The sequence below is a fragment of the Mirounga angustirostris genome, unplaced genomic scaffold (assembly GCF_029215605.1).
Source record: "Mirounga angustirostris isolate CCGP_5_RB_7025 unplaced genomic scaffold, mMirAng1.0.hap1 SCAF_14, whole genome shotgun sequence".
NCBI classification, from domain to species: domain Eukaryota; kingdom Metazoa; phylum Chordata; class Mammalia; order Carnivora; family Phocidae; genus Mirounga; species Mirounga angustirostris.
Window position 1 is genome coordinate 7,934,536 of NW_026991722.1, and position 21,483 is coordinate 7,956,018.

General features: G+C 38.6%; 1 protein-coding gene across 1 annotated transcript in view; it reads right to left on the bottom strand.

Annotated features, from left to right (window-relative positions):
- The window catches only part of DOK6 (docking protein 6), a 365,856-nt gene that overhangs the window by 70,376 nt on the left and 273,997 nt on the right, over positions 1-21,483 (bottom strand). The window contains exons 6-7 of the mRNA XM_064577838.1: positions 15,337-15,475; positions 1,519-1,636 (exon numbers count right to left, since the gene is read on the bottom strand). Of these exons, the coding sequence (XP_064433908.1) occupies positions 1,519-1,636; positions 15,337-15,475 (257 nt within the window). The remainder of the gene's footprint in view (positions 1-1,518; positions 1,637-15,336; positions 15,476-21,483) is intronic.

The following is a 21,483-nucleotide window of genomic DNA, read 5'->3' on the forward strand; positions in this document are numbered from 1 at the left end:
TAGAAGTCTTTCTTTGTATGTAGCTCCTCAGTCCTCTTTTCTATCTGTTGGATGGCATGCTGTCTGCTCATGAATCGTTGAATAAAGCCAATATGATACGTAAAATTTACTCAGTTGAATTTTGTTTTTTAACAATCATTTCACATATACGTTTATGTTTAAATAAAAATAACGTTACATTAAAAGTGTATTTTCTAATTATTTCTAATCCCAAGATCATGACTCAGTTTTAGCGTGTGGTTGCTGGCGTTTGTAGAAGGAAGCAAGAGCAAGATATGTGTCTCCTCTTTCTGATCCACAAAATTGTCAAGAGCCCCCTCAATCCTCTCTACTCCTTATCCTATTAAAGATTTTCTCATGAAAAGAAACAACACAAAAAGATAATAACTACCCATAAGAGGGTTCATTTAAAATATAAAAGGCAATTGTCATCAACAAATGACTAAAACTGTTCTGTTTTTCCTTGCAGAATATATCTTTAATCATTAATTCCCACTGACCAAATTCCATTAGTCTAGGTTGGAAATCCTGGCAAGCAAACATTGCTTTAAAAATACACCATTTCAGTTTCCTTGTCACCAAAACATTTTGTTGTTGTTGTTGAAACACTTAGTGTTGTTAATATGAGCAAAAGTTAAAGTATGAATGGAAAAACATTCTGAATGCCTAACTGTGCTGAAGGTCATACCGGTCATTTCTTCACCAGATATTTATTGGGTGCCTATTATGTTCAAATGTATTGTGCTCAAAAAATCTTTGTTGGATGAATGTGTTTTGTTGCCTTATTTTTCCAAGTTCCCACTTCCTTCAGTCTTGGTCAGCTGCTTGCCGCTGAAAATTTTATCTGAAGGATAAGATTATTCATTTTAAGACGATAGGGAAAGAATAGGAGAAAAAAAATGCCAAAGCTGAGGTTTGTGCTGCTTTTGATGAAATACCTGCTATCTATTAATCTGATTCATCTGGTAAACCATTCCCATTTTAGTTGATTACACATTCATCATTAGGAAAAACACAGAAGCAAAGTATTCACACTTGTCTCCTGCCTTGCACCCTCCAGAATTATTTCTATGTCAAGGTTTTGGATAAACCTTAAGACTTCTGTGAGTAGGTTTATGTAGCATTTTATTACAGAGCCTGAAATCAGCCTCCTGAACGGATATTCAATCCTATTTAGAAAAAAGGATGCTAAGAAAGAAATCCTTTGTAAAACGGCATGAAACAGACCCCAGTACCAGCTACTTGTAGCTTTTGATAATATGTTTTGTATAATGTCCTAGTCAAGTTCCTGTGCCAAATGGGGTCTTCAGCCCTTAGTGACTTTTGGGATAATTTCTACTGTGAGTCTATGAAGTGATAGCTTTAGAAAAGCCACTGTAAATCTCAGAGCTCCCACTGTGGCCAGTGACAGCTGATAAATGAAAATGGAGGAAAAGCAAGCAAAGCAATTTGCATGACTCCGGGCCCACCAGTAGGAGGCTAATGGAGGTGCTGCTTTATTATTTTCAAGTTACTTGCCTTGCAGACTGTAGATCTCTCCAACGCTGTTCTGACGAGTGATGTGATGCCAGTATGCACTGCGAGGAAGAGATACCGATTTGGATAACGTCATTGGCTCAGTCAGGCTCGTCTGAAGCTAAAAGAAAAAGGAGATGTGTCAGGCTTTATGTAAAATATGAGAATGAAATCTGCTCTTTTAGAAGTTGAGCATTGGGGCGCCTGGGTGGCTCAGTCGGTTAAACGTCTGCCTTCGGCTCAGGTTGTGATCCCAGGGACCTGGGATCGAGCCCCGCATCGGGCTCCCCGCTCAGCAGCGAGTCTACTTCTCCCCCTGCTTGTGCTCTTTCTCTCTCTCTCAAATAAATAAATTAAATCTTAATAAAAAAATAAGTTGAGGGTTAAATGTGGGGGACATATGACAGAATCTGTTACAGATACCTGCCTAATTTGCTGTTTAAGGTTAACTTTAAAAAAAAAAGTACAATTATGACTCCAAACATATGAAATAAACACTTGTAGACGATTTGATCTCATTCATTAATTTGGAAGGAACAAAAAAGATAGTACAACTGATTCCAAGGAGAATTCAAAGGGCATACAGACAATCAGGAATGCTGGTAAACAGCCAGAATAATAACCAGTTGTAGCCACCGGAGAAGTATATTTGCATTTCTATGAACAAGAATTATTTGCATTACTATCAGCTTTCTACAATTTATTGAATTATAAAATAACTCCGATTGGAGGTGCAAGTGCTTTCAGAAACAGATACTCCCAAATGGTGCCCAACACAAGACGCCATTAATCCTCTTCACCCATTTCAGTGTCTTACAACTTTTCCAGACACCTCCTCCCACCCTCACCCAATGGATCTTTTCTCAAATGGATCTTTTTCTGTGCTCCTGAAATAGGATATTTTACATATTAAAAACGTGTTTTCTCTGAGAAGCTCTGTGGTGAAAGTGTGGCGTATCTTCCTATTGGAAACATAAATTTTAACGTTAGCCCCAGAGATCAACACAATGTCCCTCAGGTGCCCACGCATATGATTAGTTCAAAGAGAACAATAATTTACATTGCATTTTCGAGAGAGAAATGTATTTTTATTGATTCACACCAGGTTTAAAGAAAAACACCCAGAAATAATTTTATGTGGTCTAAGTACACATTTCTCTGATGCAATCTGAGCAAATGTTCACTTTCTGATGGGCAACGGGCAATCCTCTAATCAATAAAACCTCACATTTCCTCCTTATTTAATACCTGACATTTGGCAGAAGTGGGAGCGGGAAAGATCATGTCTGTCAAGCCTAACCTTAGAGACTGGTATGCTCCCCGTGGTCTGGCCCTTTCCCACCGCTCGCCCTGCCTCCGAGACTTGCTGTACTCTGCGTCCAGTGTGAACAGCCTTCCTCCAAGACGCTGTCAGGAAAGCACCTGATACGCTCTCACAGGCCCTTTAGAGCCCCATAAAGCTAAGAGGTTTTCACATTTAATGGAAGATGAAGCTAAAGGGTGTGAACATATTTATTTGATTTCACATTTTTAGCAGCAAGACCTTTCCAGATCGGCTATGTCTTGCCACAAATGTGCCCTACTCATTGAATTGAAAAGTCTGGCCCTGTTGAAGGTATTCTTTTAAAAAGATGCCTCCAAGTAGCGAACATTGTAACCAACTTTTATATTTTTCACAATTTGGTGCATTTCAAAGTTTTCCTTCTTATCAGGAAAATAGATGTACTAACCGTCCGAACATCCCATGGTTGGTAGATAGGGGTTCTGGGGGAGAAGCCAAATTTTTGGGTTATAATAGGGCACTGCTTTCCAGAATCTTTGGGGTGCTTCTTAGCCAACCACACTTCTGGTTTTACCCCAGACGTAACAGTTGGGAGAATCTCTATGGTTGGGGCTATGCCTGCGAAGAAGTACCCACAGACACACTGAATATCCATGGCTGTAAGGGATAGTGGCAAGGCTCATTTTATGGAATTATCACTGGGACAAAAGGCCTTTCACCTTGAAAGCCAATTTCTCATGTGAGGTATAAACTGAATTCAACATACAGCATCTTTAGTTAGTGTGAGCAAAGCCCATTAATAAACACCAATTAATCCATAAAGCAATCTCATATTAATCACACTTCTGTCTACCCTTTATTTTTTCCTAATATGTTGCAATTTGTTTATTAGCATACAATAAGTCACCAGTGGTTACCTCCTCTTTCCCAAATTACTTTTCCTTCTATTTTTTTAAAATTCTGGGACATACATTTCTTCCAAATGGTCAGTCTTAAGCATCATGGAAACACAGTAAACATTTTTTTTTCTGGAAATAAATAAGGTGAGAATTTCCTCCATAAAAATTTCATCTGAATTGCCCTCTATTGTTTCCTTGCCTCGTGTCTCTATTTCTTGGTTTTCAGGTTACAGGAGACCGTTAACCTATTTCTTCCCTTGTCTCTTTAGTTCCTTTTTATTCTGCTTCAATATTTAATTCAGAAAAGTGAAAAGTCTTTATTTGAAAATGCAAATGTCCATATTCTGCCAAGCTCTGTCCAAGGTACAACTCTTGTCCACCATACCTCGGATGTTTAATTCTTGCTCTACACATCAGAGAATCCATTCCTCAGTCATTATTCAAAACCAGGCATCGGGTCTGCTCACAGACCATCAAGCTGTTCTGCTCCATGTCTTTCAATGGAGTCGTGTCATTGGGAACACTAAATATGCATTACTTTTGTGGAGGATTGAAGACAGCTGCATTCAAACACAGGGTGCCTGGGCTCCCTCCTCAAATCTGGGCTGACTGATGACAGCTCTGATGAATAATGGAAGGTAGGCATGACATTATGTCTGTTTTGGCTCTGCCTTCGATGACCTCTAAGGCAGATTCTCCTTCCCTCCACCTGTCCTGAGTTACTGTGGAAGTCTAACTACTTGGAGGTCACCATGGTTGGAGGAAGCCCAAGCTTACCGTGTGTGTGTGCCATGTAATTCGAGGTTTGAACCCTTCTTAGAGAGACCAGCAGTTCTCATTTTACAGATGGAACATCACAATCCCCCAAATTCAGGGATTTGCTGAAGGTAAATTCCCAACAATAGAACCTCTAATAGAAAACAGTTCTCTTGATTTCTGAGTCCACTGCCCTTTGGACTTTGATGTTGATCTTCTTGGGAAAAATGAGTTTCCTTCCCAACATGTTACAATATGCAAAAACACAGCTCTGTACCTTGAAAGCACCTACCCTGCCAAGAAATAGCAGGGAGGTCCTGAAAACTGGTATAATTTTTGTCAAGGTACTGGCCACCAACACCTTTTCCTGCTTTTACCAAAATAATTATCCAGGTTACCTTATTGCCTTTTGCAATTTTCCTTTGCTGTTTTGAGACTCTGCCTCCCTCTGTGATAAACATTAATGCTAATTTGTGTTCCCTTACATAAATTCATCTTTATATTAACAAAAACCCTGCTAACCTATTAATTTTACTTTTGCTCTGTATCTCTCCATTTATTGACTAGAAAATTTAAAGCCATATTGCACTAAAGACAGATCTCAACAACTGGGAGAGGAAAAAGTTAGCATTTATAAATGCATTTATGAGTCATTCCCTACGTGCCTGGCAATGTGCAAACTGGTTTCATATGTTGTTCCATTTGATATCCATACAAATTGTCAGTAATTATGCCATCTGAACTTTGCAGACAAGGGAAATGAGACTCAGAGGGATAATATAATTTGTTCATGGTGACACAAGAAGTGAGTGATGTCTCTGAGGCATCAAAGACAATGATGCTGAAGAGAAAGAAAAATTCTTCCCCTACCTTTCAAGGTCTTCTAGCTGAACTAAAAATTAAATTTACCTGAGACAGGTTCACAGAGAAAAAACCCCAAAGTTTTCTTTGGGGGCCCAATAACGAAATTGAGACCCAAGGAAATGATCAAGGCAGGAAGTTTTTATACTTTTAGACAAAGAAACAATAAATCTATGAGGAACTGACAGGACAAAGAAAACTTAACTTTGGGAGCTTCCATTAATAAGGAACTCTAAACAGAATTTGGGCTACGGTGGTAAATTAGTAAAAGCTAACAAGAGGGACTGACACAAGCTTCTCAGCTCTGAATTCCCTGTCTCCGGTGGTAAGAATGTCTCCCTTTCTCCTGGAACAAGGAGGGTGCCTTTCCTGCTTTCAGGCGGACACAGGAGGGTCTGAGTGTCCTTTTTGCAATGCCGTTTTTTAAGTAGATTTAATTCAAAATAATCAATATGCCAATGTGGCACATTTGGGGGCAGCCTGCCCCTGGTCCCTGCAATGTCATTTCCTCTTCACCACAGTTCACTGTAAAATCAACTACTGGACCCCTCTTCTTCAGGGAGCAGATATGTGGAGAATTGCACCAACTGGGTCAATTCCACTGGACCAAGGCAGGAATGCACATGACTGTCCCCTATGTTGAGAGGAGAAGGCCACAGTGGGTGCGGCCCAGTCCCAGAGTTGTCACGCACACACGCAAGCACGCTGGCTTGGCTGTCTGCACACCTGTTAGCAAGCCCTAACTCTATCGCTGCCTTGTCATTTGACCTCAGGTAACACACTTACACTTTTTTTTAAGACTCAATTTTTCTTTATCTCTAAATTGGACTTAATATAATCCACCTCAAGTGTTGTTATAAATATTTCATAAGATGATACTTTTAGAGTGAAGAGCACAATGTTTGTCCCACTTGAAGCGCTCGGTAGCAACTGCTGGCTCACTCTTGCCTGGGAGAGGCAGCTGACACAGGGGCGTCTGTGGATACATGCGGTCAAGACATGGGAATGTGTCCAAACAGAGCTATGGAAGGAATGGCAATGAAGGCAGTCACCGTCTTAGATCCAAGTCTAAGAGCTTAATAGAAGTACAACACCCAAGAAATACGAATATGAGGAATAGATAGTCAGTAGGGGCAGGTTGGAGAGGGAGGACACAGGTGGGAGATGGTGAGCAATGCTGGTGGCAGGGTGTGGGGTGTGTGTGTGTGTGTGTGTGTGTGTGTGTGTTTGCACACACACATAACATAAGCCAGGAAAGGCCAGTCTCAGCTTTCCTGGTATGATGAAGAGCTAAGAGATGTGAGTGGATATGTCAACATGTTTGCTTGTATGTCTGATACAAGAGGGACTGGGTAGGGAAATCCACCGTGGAGAAGCAGCACTGAAATATCCAAGTGGTCAGGGGACATGCTGAGGCAACATGTGGGATATATGGTGGAGGTAAGACACAAAAGTCATGCTGCCTAATAAGGAAACGGTGAATACAAGTACAGTCCCGGTCGAGAACATTAGGTTATTTGTTCTTGGAAAAGAGCTCATGAAACTTGAAAACTATAGAAGTAGAAACCCCAGAGATCTTTAGGCAGCCAAGCTCAGCACTGTTTGGATTTATTCAAACAGTCCTCTTAAGTTTGAAGGTTTACAGGCAATTGGTTTTTCACAGACTTGACTTAATTTTCAATAGGGGACAACTCACACTTAATCTTCCATCTTATTCAAGATAAATGAAAAGGAATTAGAAGATACCTTGGTGAGTTGGTATAAGACTAACAAACACTACATCGTTTATAGAGTCATTTAATGGAAGTTGCTAGATGTCATTTAGAATTGGACTTTGCAGAGTATTATTCTCTTTAAACTTGAAACAAAATGGAAGTTATCATTATATGTTTTAATCTATGTATTGACCACAATACTTTCATGGAGTGTAAAAAAAGCTGAGCTTTAGAATAACATCAGAAATTTTTACAAACATATGCATAAATACTTTGAACACCATTCTTATCTGTCATCAGTAATGCTTTTATTTTTTTTATTTTATTGTTAGTCACCATACAATACATTATTAGTTTTTGATATAGTATGTATATGTATATTCTTTACTCATCTATTAATCTATTATTTGTAAGTAGATGCATTTACAGAGCTACTCTCTGAATATAGGAAACAGGATGAATACATATTGGAACATTAAATTTCATAGCTGTTGTAAATAAAATGTTCACTGTCTTTTGATTTTGAAATGTGTAAATATCTAGAGGCTGTATTAAAGTTTATATAATTAATTTCCAATGTCTGCACATAATGAAAGCTGGGATGAACCTTTAACAGTGGTTATAAAATTTTACCCACTTAAAAAATAAAGCGAAATTTTTTTATTTCCAGTCATTTTATGACTTAGCTAATAACTGGGCTTTTACTCAAGACTAGTTGGTATTCTAACACTCTGAGTAGATATTATTATTGCTCCTTCCTTCCCTCTTTGAAGAAAAGGTAGCTAAGGCACAGCAAAGCTCTTTCTTTCTCTAGAATCTGCCTGGTTAGTTAGCCACTGTGCTGCCCGGCTTCACTGACTACACCCCAGAAATTGACAACTATGCTCATACTTTTGAAAGTAAGCTTAATTAACTCTCCATGTGATTCTTTTTTTTTTTTTTTTTTGAGCCCCATGTGATTCTTACATCCATTTTGTAGATTTTGGTTTGCCCACTACTGGTCTACATTTTTTCCTTCTATTTTAGAGTTCTGTCCCAAAGAGAACACGGTCTGATTCTTTGGGTTGTCTGTGTATATGCCATAATTATATGTTTGTATGCTGAATTATCTTGATTGATCTTTGAAATCTGTTGTTTTTGTTTAAGGAAATCATTCTCATAATTGCCATGAGCAGATTGTATGCCCATGGATAAATAAGACTATCATAGTTAAAAAGATAAGAGAGAAAATCATTCGTATAGAGTTTCCTCATTATTCTTTGATTCTAGCAATAGAAATAAAAGAACAAAATTGTATTTTTTAATATGAAAATTGTACTCTTTTATGTCGGGCAGTCATTTTTCTTACACATTATCAACTCTAATCAAGTTGATTAAATGTAAAAAATATATATGAAATGCATTTTCTGAGGTGACATCTAGAGAATCTATGACAAATTTTAAGAAAAAAGAACATGATATAAAAAAAAATTGTGCTATTATATTGTGTTACAGCACCACTTGCTAGAAAAATTACACACTGACCTCTCCCCATTTCCACCTCATTTGTGGATTTACACAAAAATGAGTTATTTTTCTTTGTGCCTGTGTGTTTAGGGACTATATTTTCTTTAGTGTTCTGACACTGGGACAACAGTAAGTAAATGGATTAATTAGGATCACAGGTCCACTTTAGTTATCAACTAGAATCATTTGTTCTAATTGGGCTTGTGTTGGTTCATTACAATCAGTGTCTATCAACCAGTAAAAGAAAATTTCACAAATATGCAAATGACATTTCCCAGCAGGGAGCTGACCATTGTCAGTAGTAATGAAGGCTCTTGTCTTGTGATTAATAATTGATAATATTGAGCAACAGAATCATGACTAGAACTTAGAAGAATAAATTTATTAGCCGATATTCTTATATATTAGATGTGACACACCACTTGCAATCACAAATCACACATTAAAACTTTTCCTAGAATTTCTTAAAATTCTCTGAATATACCTAGAAAATAAATTGCAAAAAGTGTTAAAATTTTTCTGTGTACTACTCATCAGAGTATTTTGCTTCCAATTTTTTTAATTTTCAGTGCAGGAAAACTAGTTATTATTTTTTTGTAGCAGATAGAAATTCCTGTAAAATGTGGGTATGAAGAATGGTTTCACTAGAAAGAGAGCCAAACTGCCTGGGATAGAGAGTCCATTCTGGAAGGCTTTCTCATTTCTTCACCAAATTATAAATGAGCCCATGGTACTCATGGTCTTGAAAGATATATGCACTTGTATTGAATTGAAGGATATTATTTGGCTACCCTTGGGAATAACAATTGAGTGTCTTCACAGTACTTCTTAAAACAAGTATTACGGTATTTTGCACACTCTAAGATGCCATCAATTGAAAGACAAAACACTATTTTATGCAGCACTCTGAAAGAATAGAGCTATCAATTAAACTGTAACTCATATTTGACTTGAGGGATGTTAAAATGTGAAAAAAATGTGCATCTGGGAATTGATGGAATGTAATAGTGTTTCCCTTCTCAAGCAACTATTTAGACAAAAAAAAAAAAAAAAAAAAAATCATTTCAGGGGCTTACTTGGGTAAGTTCTGTGATACACCATAACTCTAGGAGGGCAAGTTCCCTTAATTTCTCATGGCTATTTGAATTAATTTTCCACGAAGCCGGCTTCATTCTTTCTCTCTTCTCTTGTGCTCCTCTCCCTTTGCCTTTCCCTGAGACGTTTTCATCACTGATATGACACCATCACAAAATTTCCATCAAAGATACCAAAACCACCCCTTGAGCTTGTTCATAGGGGTAGTGTAAGACAATGCCGCTTCTTCAGAAATATCTTTTCATCTTACGTTATAAAAGGAAATAAGAGAATTTGTTTTCAAATGGTTTTTGTTCAAAAGGTTTATTGTTCTTGGAACAGTGAGGTTTTTAAGTTTGTTGAGTGCGTGAGTTTAACTTGCTTTTATTCTGTATATTTCTACTAACAAGAGCATGTAAAATGACAATAGAGAAGGAAAACACTGTTTTCTAAGCAAGCAGTTTTACATGAGAATCTGTTTTCCTTTTTTTTTTTTTTTTCTTCTATCCACCAGAGCTTAGGACAACCATAGGATTGAGAGCTTTGGACAGCAGTGCATGCAGCCAGCCCTGCTGGTGGTGTTCGGGGCATTAAAGCGGTCTTGCTATCTTGCTGGTATTGTAATAACACTGACGCTACTTGTCCTTAAACTACACAGAGTTCTTCTGGTGACCAGGTGGCAAAAATTACTGGAAATAGGAGCATTCCAAGTCCTGTTTTTAAAAGGATACACTGTAATTCTTACTATGGGAGGCTGTCCTTCTGCAAATAGGCTTTTAAATTACTTGCAATGTTACAAGGTTCGAAGTTATTAATGACAATGCCCCTCTCCTTTTATTTACTTATTATTGATAAGATAACAGGAAAATTCATTTTTTTAAAAAATATTCATGTCTTCTCAGTTCCTCCTTACCTATGGGCATTTTATAACACATGTAAAGCTTACAAATGCAAAAACCAAATTTAAAAGAGAACTTCTTTTCATATTGTGTGTGTGTGTGTGTAACAGATCCATGAAAATTAAATTATTTCAGGGCATTTGAGGCCTTGTCATCTCCGATGATTTCAGCCTCACCAGGCGGAATCACAAGGGCACATTTGTGATGTGGTTTCTAATGAATAGCTTCGATCACAAAGACAAGAAAAATTTCCTTGATAATGCGGCACATAGGCGGCAGAGGACCTATAAATGCTTTTAGTAATAGCATTCAAAGAACTCTGAGGGTTCTAAGAACAAGAACGATCTCCGTGAAAAGGGAACAAATTCTGGAGGTGCCATTTGCTTACACATCTAGCTTTAATCATTTCCTCAACGATTTGAAACTTAGTGGATCTCTCAGAAAGAGTTCTAGTTCAAAATTTAATACTTCAATCTTCCATGCACCCCCAAAACCAAAACTGTCCTCTGACATAAGATGTTAACAGGTAAAGAAAATACAGGTGTTAGCAGGTAAAGAAAATACAGAGGATTGTTAGCTCCTTTTATGACCATTTTCTGAGTCCCACTTGGACAGGAGAGTGAGAAGCTGAAGCTCTACATCTGAAAGCAAAAGGGGAGGCGTGTCTTCTTGTAGTGCAGAACTCATTCCTTATGGAGGATTAAGTAAGGACCTTCCAATAAGCTGGTGATCTAAGAAATCGGTCAGAGTCCATTGTCATGACCACAGAATGAGCCCAGGGGGTGTTTCCGGTAATGCTGACCAAAATCTTGTGATGGCATCATCTTACCAATCTGATGAAGCCATGGAAAATGTTTGATATTTCAAGGAGTAAAAGGAGTGAGATCATCTTACTCAGGCAGTATAAATTACTTGATCCCACAAACTTCTGGGTCACGTGAGAGAAAGAATTTCTTGCTCTTCTCTTGGGTTCTGTGTATCACCAGGCAGCTTACTGAGCAGAGTAAACCATTTACAAACCTGTGAATGGTTAATCCATGGCTGAGCTCTACTTAAAAACTTCCTGAGTCAGTTAATAGTAATTAATTCTTTTGTTATTTTTCTCAGTGAAGGAAATAAAAATATTTTTAAATAGCCTTACTGATTTAATGATTCTTGTTATCCTTGTTATCTATAGTGCAAATGCACTGTTTTATTCACAAGGCTGGGGACTTTTTCTAAATATCAGATTCTTTTTTTTTTTTTTAAAGACTTTATTTATTTATTTGACAGAGAGATAGAGAGCACAAGTAGGCAGAGCAACAGATAGAGGGAGAGGGAGAAGCAGGCTCTCAGTTGAAGCAGGGAGCCCGATGCTGGGCTCTATCCCAGGACCCAGGGATCATGACCTGAGCCCAAGGCAGATGCTTAACCGACTGAACCACCCAGGTGTGCCTAGAGATCAGATTTCTCAAACAAGAACAGAAACATTGCTTAACTTAGATCATGGAAATATATCAAAATATGTTTATTCTTGTGTCTCCCCCTCCCCCCCAGAAGGAAGGTAATAAACAAGGGCAAACCGAGGTTTTAAACACACATGTGATGTCAAAAGATTATACTGAATTCTCTGTTACAGTTAAGAAATGGTTGTTGAGATATTATTTTTCATTCAAATTTGTTTATCTATAAGACAGTAACACTGTTAAATCCTCTCTCTTTAAAAGGATGAAAGTAAATGTGTCAGAAGCTTGAACAACTATGTTCAGGGGCATTTATTGCTTATATAGCTCGTTCCTAATTTGATCTTGTAATGTAATAAATGTAAATGTAATAAAATATGTAAACATTTTCTATGTGCTCAGTAACAATCTCACATGGCCCATTTTTATTTTTATTTAAAGATTTTTAATTTATTTATTTGACAGAGAGAGAGAGACAGCGAGAGAGGGAACACAAGCAGGGGGAGTGGGAGAGGGAGAAGCAGGCTTCCCGCCGAGCAAGGAGCCCGATGCGGGACTAGATCCCAGGACCCTGAGATCATGACCTGAGCCGAAGGCAGATGCCTAATGACTGAGCCACCCAGGCGCCCCTCACATGGCCCATTTTTAAAACTGGAAAGCCAACAAGCAGTGTCATCTTCTTATTTTGTAGGAGATACATAATAAATAAGATGCATCATTTTTATATTTGACGTTTGGGGGTATCTTTCCAGCTCCCAAGTTGTACTTTTGCCTAATTTATAACACAGGCGTTCATTTTATTTAAATAAGCAAATGAAGAGTTACCGAGTGTTTAATACTACTTCATAGTTGTTGGAACTTCTTCTTTCAAAGAGATTTGTGTATGTCGAGGCAGTCTCTTAAAAGAAAAAGTAAAAATTTTGTCTGGGAACCCTGGAAATGTTTACTTATGGTCCCAGAATTTGAGGAATTTGGGCAGTTGCCAGGTTGTGGTAGCATGGCCTCTGAAAACATTAGCCTGGCTTATTCTGAAGAATGCACTAGATATGAAATAATCTTATTAGTCTTAACCTACAGAGAAAAGCGTAGCTGTGCAACTGTGTTTGAAATTAAACCAAATGCTCCATTTGCACGTATGCACCAAACTGCTGGAGTCTCTGATTTTGTAATTCTTAGAAACATTTGGTTTCTTTGGTGAGACTGCTATTTAAACACCTGCCCCACTTTTCCATCGCCGAGTTCCCAGGTCCATGCAGCACCCTCCTCCTACCCAGCTGTCACCTGCCTGAGATCTTAGTCAGTGGACTGCTGGTCGCTAACCCCTAACAGCATTTGCTTGGCTTGGCTCTGGGGACATGCTTCTCAGCCGCACAGGACATTATCATGTTTATCACACATGACCGCATCAATACCAAATGCGAATTAAATTTCGTTTGGCAAATTTTTTGGTACAAGATTGTTAGACATACTTGAAAGGGATTGAAAGATACTATTTAGCAACAGTTGGGAATAACAGTTTAGAGTCTTCACAAACATTTCAAGTCTTATAATTATTCAAAATCACTCCTACAGATGGATCACTATCGTAATAATGAACCTTTTCATGGTACTTGCCATGTGCCAGGCCTGTTCTCAGTACTTTACAGATTTTAATGCACAAATACCTCATAACAACCAAAGAAGTAGGACTACTATATCCTCATTTTACAAAAAAAGAAAATGGAAACATTTAGAAGTTAATATCCCAAGATGCCCAAAGTGATACAGCCAGGAAGTGGTAGAATTGGGATGTGAACCCAGGACACATACCAAGGGCTCTCCTTTACAGCAGACAATACGGTTTTGTAAAAGAGCTCTTGGCATTTCCTTCACGGCAATACAATTAAATGACTGTACTCATGAGCATTTTGCTGGTCAGAACAGCTATAAGTAAAGCTACAACTGTTAAGTGTAGTTAATTGTTAACTGTTAACTAATAGCAAGTGACATCACACTGTTAATTTTAGTTGCAAACACCAGTAGATTCTGAAATAATTTGAAATGTGGTAGTTCTATTTTCTCATTGATTTAAGCCCTTGGATAAATGTCATATTAATTAGATAACTGTTAAAATGGTTTACATTTAACCCAAATCTTTCTAGGAGACTAAGTTATACCAATGTCTTATTAATGCTTCAATAATTAATCACACAATCATATTAATCCTACTAATGTTCAAACCACTCACTCATCCCTATGAAAGGCCAAATGTCCTGCATAAGGCCTGGTTTTCACTTGTTTCGCTGAGGTATTAGGAAAGCTCTTTAAAGCTTTTCCTAGATAGATAAAAATGTGTATGTAGTATTGACAAAATTAGAAATGCGTTAAGAATAACATAAGATCATTTGCTAAATTACTTTTTGTTTTCTTATACCTAAAAGATAATTTTGTATATGTCAAAATATTATATAATGGATAATTAAAAAAATATTATATAATGGGTAATTTAAAAAATCAAACAAATACAACACTACATATAGAACTCTGTCCTCTTTAAACTGGAACAGAATTATGAGTGTCATTCCAGTGAGCGACCCACCTATTTTCCAAAACTGCACCTGTCCCTTCATTAATGAAATCTAATGCCTCTCTATAAATCTTGAAGACTAGTCACCTCTTCAGATTATGGCCAATAATCACTCCATTATTTGCTTTTCCAAGAAGTTAGTAGTTGAACTTACAATTTTTTTTCAGCTACTTGTAAAAGTTACTATTTCGGATTCTTTGCTAAATTATGTCTTAGCTTGACCACAGAGCTGTAGGATAGTTGTTGGGGTGTATATATATATATATATATATATATATATATATATATATATATATATATATAGTATACTGTTGGTAAGCAGTATAAGCTCCTTCTGCAAATATTTTATTATTGGCTCTGTAACACATACAGAAAGAGTTAGAAGTTTCAGAGAATCTAGAACAAATATAAAGACAAAAAGAAAGCAGAATCCTTTCTGGCAGTAACTTAATTTCTCTGGTTATTTTGGGCCCACAGTTGAATCTCTGATGGTCCAACTGTATGTGGTGATATGCAGAGAGCATAGCTTTGTATTTCATTCTCTATGCACCCACCCCTCTTTGGGTAACTGTGACAAGAGGTCATGGGGAGATACATGGAGTGCATAGCTCCCTACCTGTGGCCACAAAGAACTTCTTTGGGCATATGCTGAATAGGGCATTAGAGACATGGGATTTGGTAACTGGGGTGAGCTCTCAGGGCTGGGGGGTGGGGGTGGACACCGGGATGCTGACGTGAATGGGCCCACAGATACATGATGTGCATCAGACCTCAGCAACATTCATTTCCAAGCTGTTAGGTTACCAAGGAAGGAGCCTTACCCGGGCCTTCTGCTCCATTTCTAGCATTAATCTTTCATGTTGCTCAGCTATGGCCAGTGTCGCAGAATGGACCTTCTGATAGATCATTTCTCCTTCCCTTGTTTGAAAAGTGAATAGTCCTTCTCCTGTGTCACACATTCTGTGAGAATAGAGATAGGGAAAGAGATGGGTCTTCATGTGTTCAAGTGCGTAACAGTTCTCCATGTAAAAGATTCCCCTGCCCTGTGTCACCCTCCTTCTTGACTTCCATGGGAGTTAGGGGAGCAGATTCAGCCTTGACCAAGCCAACCAACCAACAAGCATATCTTTAAGTGGTACATGAGACGGAACGAAGGGCAAAAACCCATGACTATTTGCAATTTTAAAGATGCATCGTTCAAAACTGTGTACAGAAACAGATACAAGTGGGTTCAGCCACTGCCGGGCAGCACTCACATTTGTCTTCCTAATAAAGCAAACAGTTGTTTTCTTTAAGGAATTTCACATTTGTGTTATCATCACTATTTCCTATGATTTGAGAGCTCCTGAAATGTAAAGAACCAAAGGAAAATCTGAAGTTTTATACTCACTCTAGGAGGAACCAAGAAGACTACACACTTTTTAGTTTACGGATTTGCATACACAGACTGAAGCTTCAACCGAGTGATCTTTAAGCAAATCTTGTGCATCTTAGGAAATGACCTGGCATAAAGGAGTCCCTATTTAGGTGTGAGGATATTTGGCTTGAATTTTGGCTTTGCCACTTACCGGCAGTGTGACCTTGGACAAGTTAAATAACTTGCCTGTACCTCCTTTTCACATCTCTAATATAGGAAAAATAACAGCACTCATCTCATAAGATCCGTATGATAGTGGAAAGACCAATCTAAATATCCACTGTAGAGAAATGAGTGACTTTATTTTAGTATTTTTATCTGATGGACTATTACACAGTGATTACTAGGTCATTTCTGCGAGCATATAACATTAAAAGTTCTTATTATGTACATTCAAGAGGAAAAAATCAGAATAAAATTTCTTTTTCTACTATTTAATTATAATTACCTTTCTAAAACAACTTTATAGGAATAAAACCACTGACACCTTGTTAAGGCATTAGGATTATAGGTAAATTATATTAACAAAGGCTAATTCCAAGATGAAAAATATTTCTAATTAATACTTTAAGCCAGCCTTTAAAAATAATTGGAGACCCTCAGAAAGACCCACTCACTATCAATATGATGCTAACATCAGAAAATTTGCATGAGATGTTCATGGGGCCAAACTATGTCTTCCAGCACCTAAAGGATTTTGGATTCTTCTCTGTAATTCTCCAAGGAGTTTTCAGTAGAAAAGAAATGTCTCAAGAGGCTTCAGACATTACAGAGGCTGCGAATGCCATCCCGTAGGGCCCCATAGAGCAAGCACTTAGCTTCTGTGAAAAAGATCTTAATAAAATTCACACAGCGTGAAATGGAAAGTCTGGGGGGAAAATGAAGTGTTTTCACAAAGGGAAACAAATGAGCTTTCTTTGTTGATTCCAAGGAGCAACGAAGTCCAACAGCCAGAGCAGGACAAGGACTGACACGTGGTGAGACAGCCTGTTCCGATGTGAGTTCCTGTTCATTGTCATCTGAAAAGCACTGCTTATGAGCCCTCGGAAATGAGATAATGAAGACACCGACTGTCATTTCTTACTCAGTCACAGAGAGGCAGATGGCTAACACTTGCTCACTTCCTGGGACTTAGCTGCCCAGAGAGGATTTGAAAGCTTACAGGAGGTTTCCTCCAGCTTCTGAAACACAGACTCCTGTCAACTCCAGCCTTTGATCAGCAAACAAGGAATTAAAACTCGCTGGCTTTAAAAAGTGAAGCCATTTTCTGTAAAAGGTGGTCTTTCTTCAATGCAGGTACCTGCAGCCAAGCTGCTCACACTTCTTTAGTAAAATTAGTTCAGACTTAATGACTTTTGTCTGCAGTGTTGGAATAAACAGCTTAGGTTTCTCTGCTTATTGTTTAAAACATGTTCTCTTGGGGTGCGTAAGAACAGATACAGAGATTTACCTCTTCTTATATGTCTGAACAGTTTTCTGGGGACAAGCCAGTACTAGAGAAGACAGGGGGAGAGATGAAGTCATTCTGACTTGCTACTCTATGTGGGGTCCACAGACCAGTGGCACCAGCCTCACTGGGAGCCTGTCCAGTTTACCGGATCGGAACCTGCATTTACTAGATCCCAGGTGACTCCTCTTCACATTATAGTTTGAGAAGCACCAGCCTATAGAACTCTTTCTACACGTCACCATTTTATTAAGGGGAGCCGGAGATGACACTCGGGACCCAAATGAGGACCGATCAGAAGCTGTCTTTGTGCAGCTTCAGACGGTGACATAAGACCGAAGGTCAGAAAGGAAACACCATGACAACAAGGACAAAAAACCTAAAGAAATCCTTTCCTTAACTTGGGAAGAGCTGCGACAGAGGTGCGACCTACATTTCAGTATCCTAACCCCCTTGCCACTAATATGCACGTTCCTCAATTGCATTTATTTGGAGAAAAGGTGAAAATGGGGACACTGTACGTTTGTCTTGGCTCACAACTGAATTTGATTGAAATTTATAGACAATTACAACTGTTAGCTCTCTTTCTAATAACTAGGTGTTTTCACAAAATTAATACTTTTTCTTACCAAAAATGGAATGTTAAAGAATATAATCTCTGAGGTCCCTTCAGCTTTAAGGAACAAACTAGAGCCTCATAAAAATTCTAAGTAGGACTGACACACTAATTTCCAGGGTGTTTTGTTTGTTTGTTTGTTTGTTTTTTGCTTTTGACATTGTAACCTAGGGGACATTATAATGGTATAAGATCCAAAAGTCAAAGGGCACAGATTTCAACCATCACATCATGGCTGGCGATGTTCATTTATCCCGTATTTATCAAGTAGGTCCTGTAAGCCAGGCACTGTCCTGAGCCGGAGGATGAAAAGGATGGAAACGTATACACGACTCATTGCCTCTGAGGCTCTATAAGGAGTGGAGAAGATAAGCACTGTCGTGAGAAGGACACACTTAACTGTAGTAAGTGCTAGCAGGGCGAAGCATGGGGCCAACAACAGGAGGTAATGGGGGACTGACCTGTAACACATTATTTTACCAATTCAGTCCCTTATCTATAAAACGGGGGCAACAAGACTTGATCACAAGATTGTTTTCATTTGTCTTTTAAGGAAACCAGGTGACAGTGGTCAGGAAGGGATTAATTCAGCAGGCGTGGCCGCCCAAATCCAGCATGTGTTAGTTTGTCAATAGGGTTCAATAGAGTAAGAGTCTAAGAAAATCCTAGTATTTTCCCTCAATGGCTTGTTTCCTTTCCTTTCCTTTCTATCTCTCTCTTTCTTTCTTTCATTCAGATTTTATTTATTTGAGAAAGAGAGAGAGAGCATGAGCTGGGGGAGAGGCAGACTCCCCACTGAGCAGGGAGGCAGACGCCGTGGGGCTGGATCCCAGGACCCTGAGATCATGACCTGAGCCGAAGGCAGACGCTTCACCGACTGAGCCCCCCGGGCACCCCTCAATGGCTCTTTTTCAAATTCCATTTATCCTCTCCTTCTCTATTCCATCTCCCCACTCCCATAGTCATTCGAAATAACAGAACTCTCAGTCTAGTCTCTGCTGTGTTCTAATAAGGACTAACCAGAGTTCACGTGAATGAATGTCCGTGTTCACAGGAAACAGAACTCCAAATCAGGTGCTCCGCTATGCAGGGTTCTCCCAGTTCCCCTCAAAGGGGAGGAACAGCTCTAAAAGAGGGTCCCCGGGAGGTGACTTCACTTGAGAACATGCCCTAGGTACCGTGTAAGCTATTCATGACTGCCCTCCTTTTCCTGCTTTTAAAGTCTCAAACTTAAGCCTGTATGAAGGGGTGACTTCAAAATTCCAGTCTTTTTTCAAATGACAAACAAAAGGAATTCACCAAATCAAAAGTTACGGAAACACTTTACTTTTAAAAAGTGAACACAGATACTTTAAAATATGTATCTGTGGGTCTTTAGATACAATTTTACTACAGACGAGTCTGTCCACCTCTTGCAATGTCGTCGTTGTTCACGGCTGTATGACCTCATTCTCAGTGTAAGTTTCGCAGTATTGTTGATATATTTCACGACCAAATATTTACCCTCCGTGCACACAAAAATTTTAAACTCTCAGCAGTGGAGAAGGGCAGGAGAACTGTCCTGAAAACCCGGTGGTGTATCTATTCAGTATTTAAAATTTAATGTTTAATTATAGAAAGTAATGAAATTCTTCAAAGCACAGCCTTTCTGCAGAGCGGTTAAAACCAATTAACACTTTTTATCCCATTAACAGTTTAATCTTTATTGTCATTTAACAATGCAGGCATTCCACTTTTGTTTTAGCAGCTACGAAAAGGCTGAGGTTTCTCTCTACGAGCTCTGGTGAGTCAGACTTGGATCTGGCGTAAGAAAGTGAAAGCAGAATGGACAGACTAAAGCAATCAGATAGCAAGTCCAGAAATAGACCCAATTCATATGAGAGGTAAATATGGGATGAAAGTGTCATCTCTAGTCTGTGAGGGAAGCTGACTTTCCAATAAACTGTGTTGGACACTGGTAAAAGTGTATTTGCTAAGTGACAGAGACTGAGCTAGGCGCATATTACAAAAGCCCTGTGAGAGTAGTCTGACCCTTGCTTTAAAATTTAACATTAATTTAATTTGAATTAATTAACTCCAATTTACTGTCAAACTTATAAAATACTGTACTCATCATTTGGGGCCTTCCTTCCAATTGCAACACACACACATGCACACACACGGTCTCTTTCCAGTTTAGCAGACATCTGATCTGATTTTCAAGACAACCAGGTTTGCAGAGTCTGGTATGCAATGAATTGAAATAACAGCAACAATTGTAGCAATGGTGAGAATAATGGCTAGCACTCAGGGGGCAAGGATTTAGGCCAGGCTTGGTGTTGAACACAGCGTGTGCATTACCGCACGGAGCCTCAAACCCCTGCAGGGCCCTCCCTGCTTCCTCTTACAGAAAACACCTTCCTAAGGAGGTGAAGGAATCTGCCCAAGGTCATTGAAATTTAAGTGGCTGAGCTGTGGTCTGAACCCAGACCTGTGATTCTAGAAGGAAGCTCATTATCACTAAGCTCGATTTTGTTCATTCAAGATGAGAAGCAGAAACGCATGCATAATTCTTTAATTATGAAAATTTCTGTAGTGGAGACAAAGAGAGAGCTCAGCACAGGGCTTGGGATAAAACATTTTGAAGGTGCTCGCTCCCTCTCTGCTGCTGTTCCTCTTCTGTCCAATCAAGTTCCCGAGAATATTTCTCAACGATGTGCCCGTAAAATGCATGTTAAGGTAAATCAGTCAATTAGTCAATAAAACAGGTGAATTGCAATCAAATCCTCTCTGCACTCCCAAATTCATGTCAAGTCCTTTGTAAGGAGGAAGGTATAGTAGAACATTTGCTGTCCTCTTACCCCTTGACTGCATTATTGTATGGCGCCAAACATTTAATGCATATGGTGACTGCTAGTTGATTTCACTGATGGGACCTTAGGCGATACAACGCTTTCCCTCAAACAAGTTGAGAAACCTGATCCTGCAAGGAGATCTTGATTTTAGTCCAATCTGCTGAAAATTAGCTTTGTGAAATACCTTTTTGATCCTTTGTAAAACTAAGGTTTTTTTAAATGAAAGAGTTGATCTAAATGATCTTGAGTGTACAAATCTGTTTGAAGATTCTCTAAGTCTTCCACTTGTGGTGGCCAAATCATAATCACATTAATTAAAACATCTCCACCTTTTTGAATATTTTCAAAGTTTTAATTTTATTCTATTTTATTTACTTTCTCTTACTTTTGAATTTTCTCCTTTGGTTTTTCAACTCAATGCAAAAATCAATCGAGTGTCCCCAAAATTTTGGCTTTAGTAAATTCTTAAAGAGACATATCTATAAGATGCTCTTCTACCTACCTTCCTTTCTGCCTCAAAAGTTTAGAACGGAAAAATCCACCAGGTGAAGGGGTAAAGTAAGTCATAACACTTCAGTTGTTACTTAATGACCTCAACACATAATCACAAATTCCTACCATTATCATTATTATACTGCTACATTAGATGTTTAT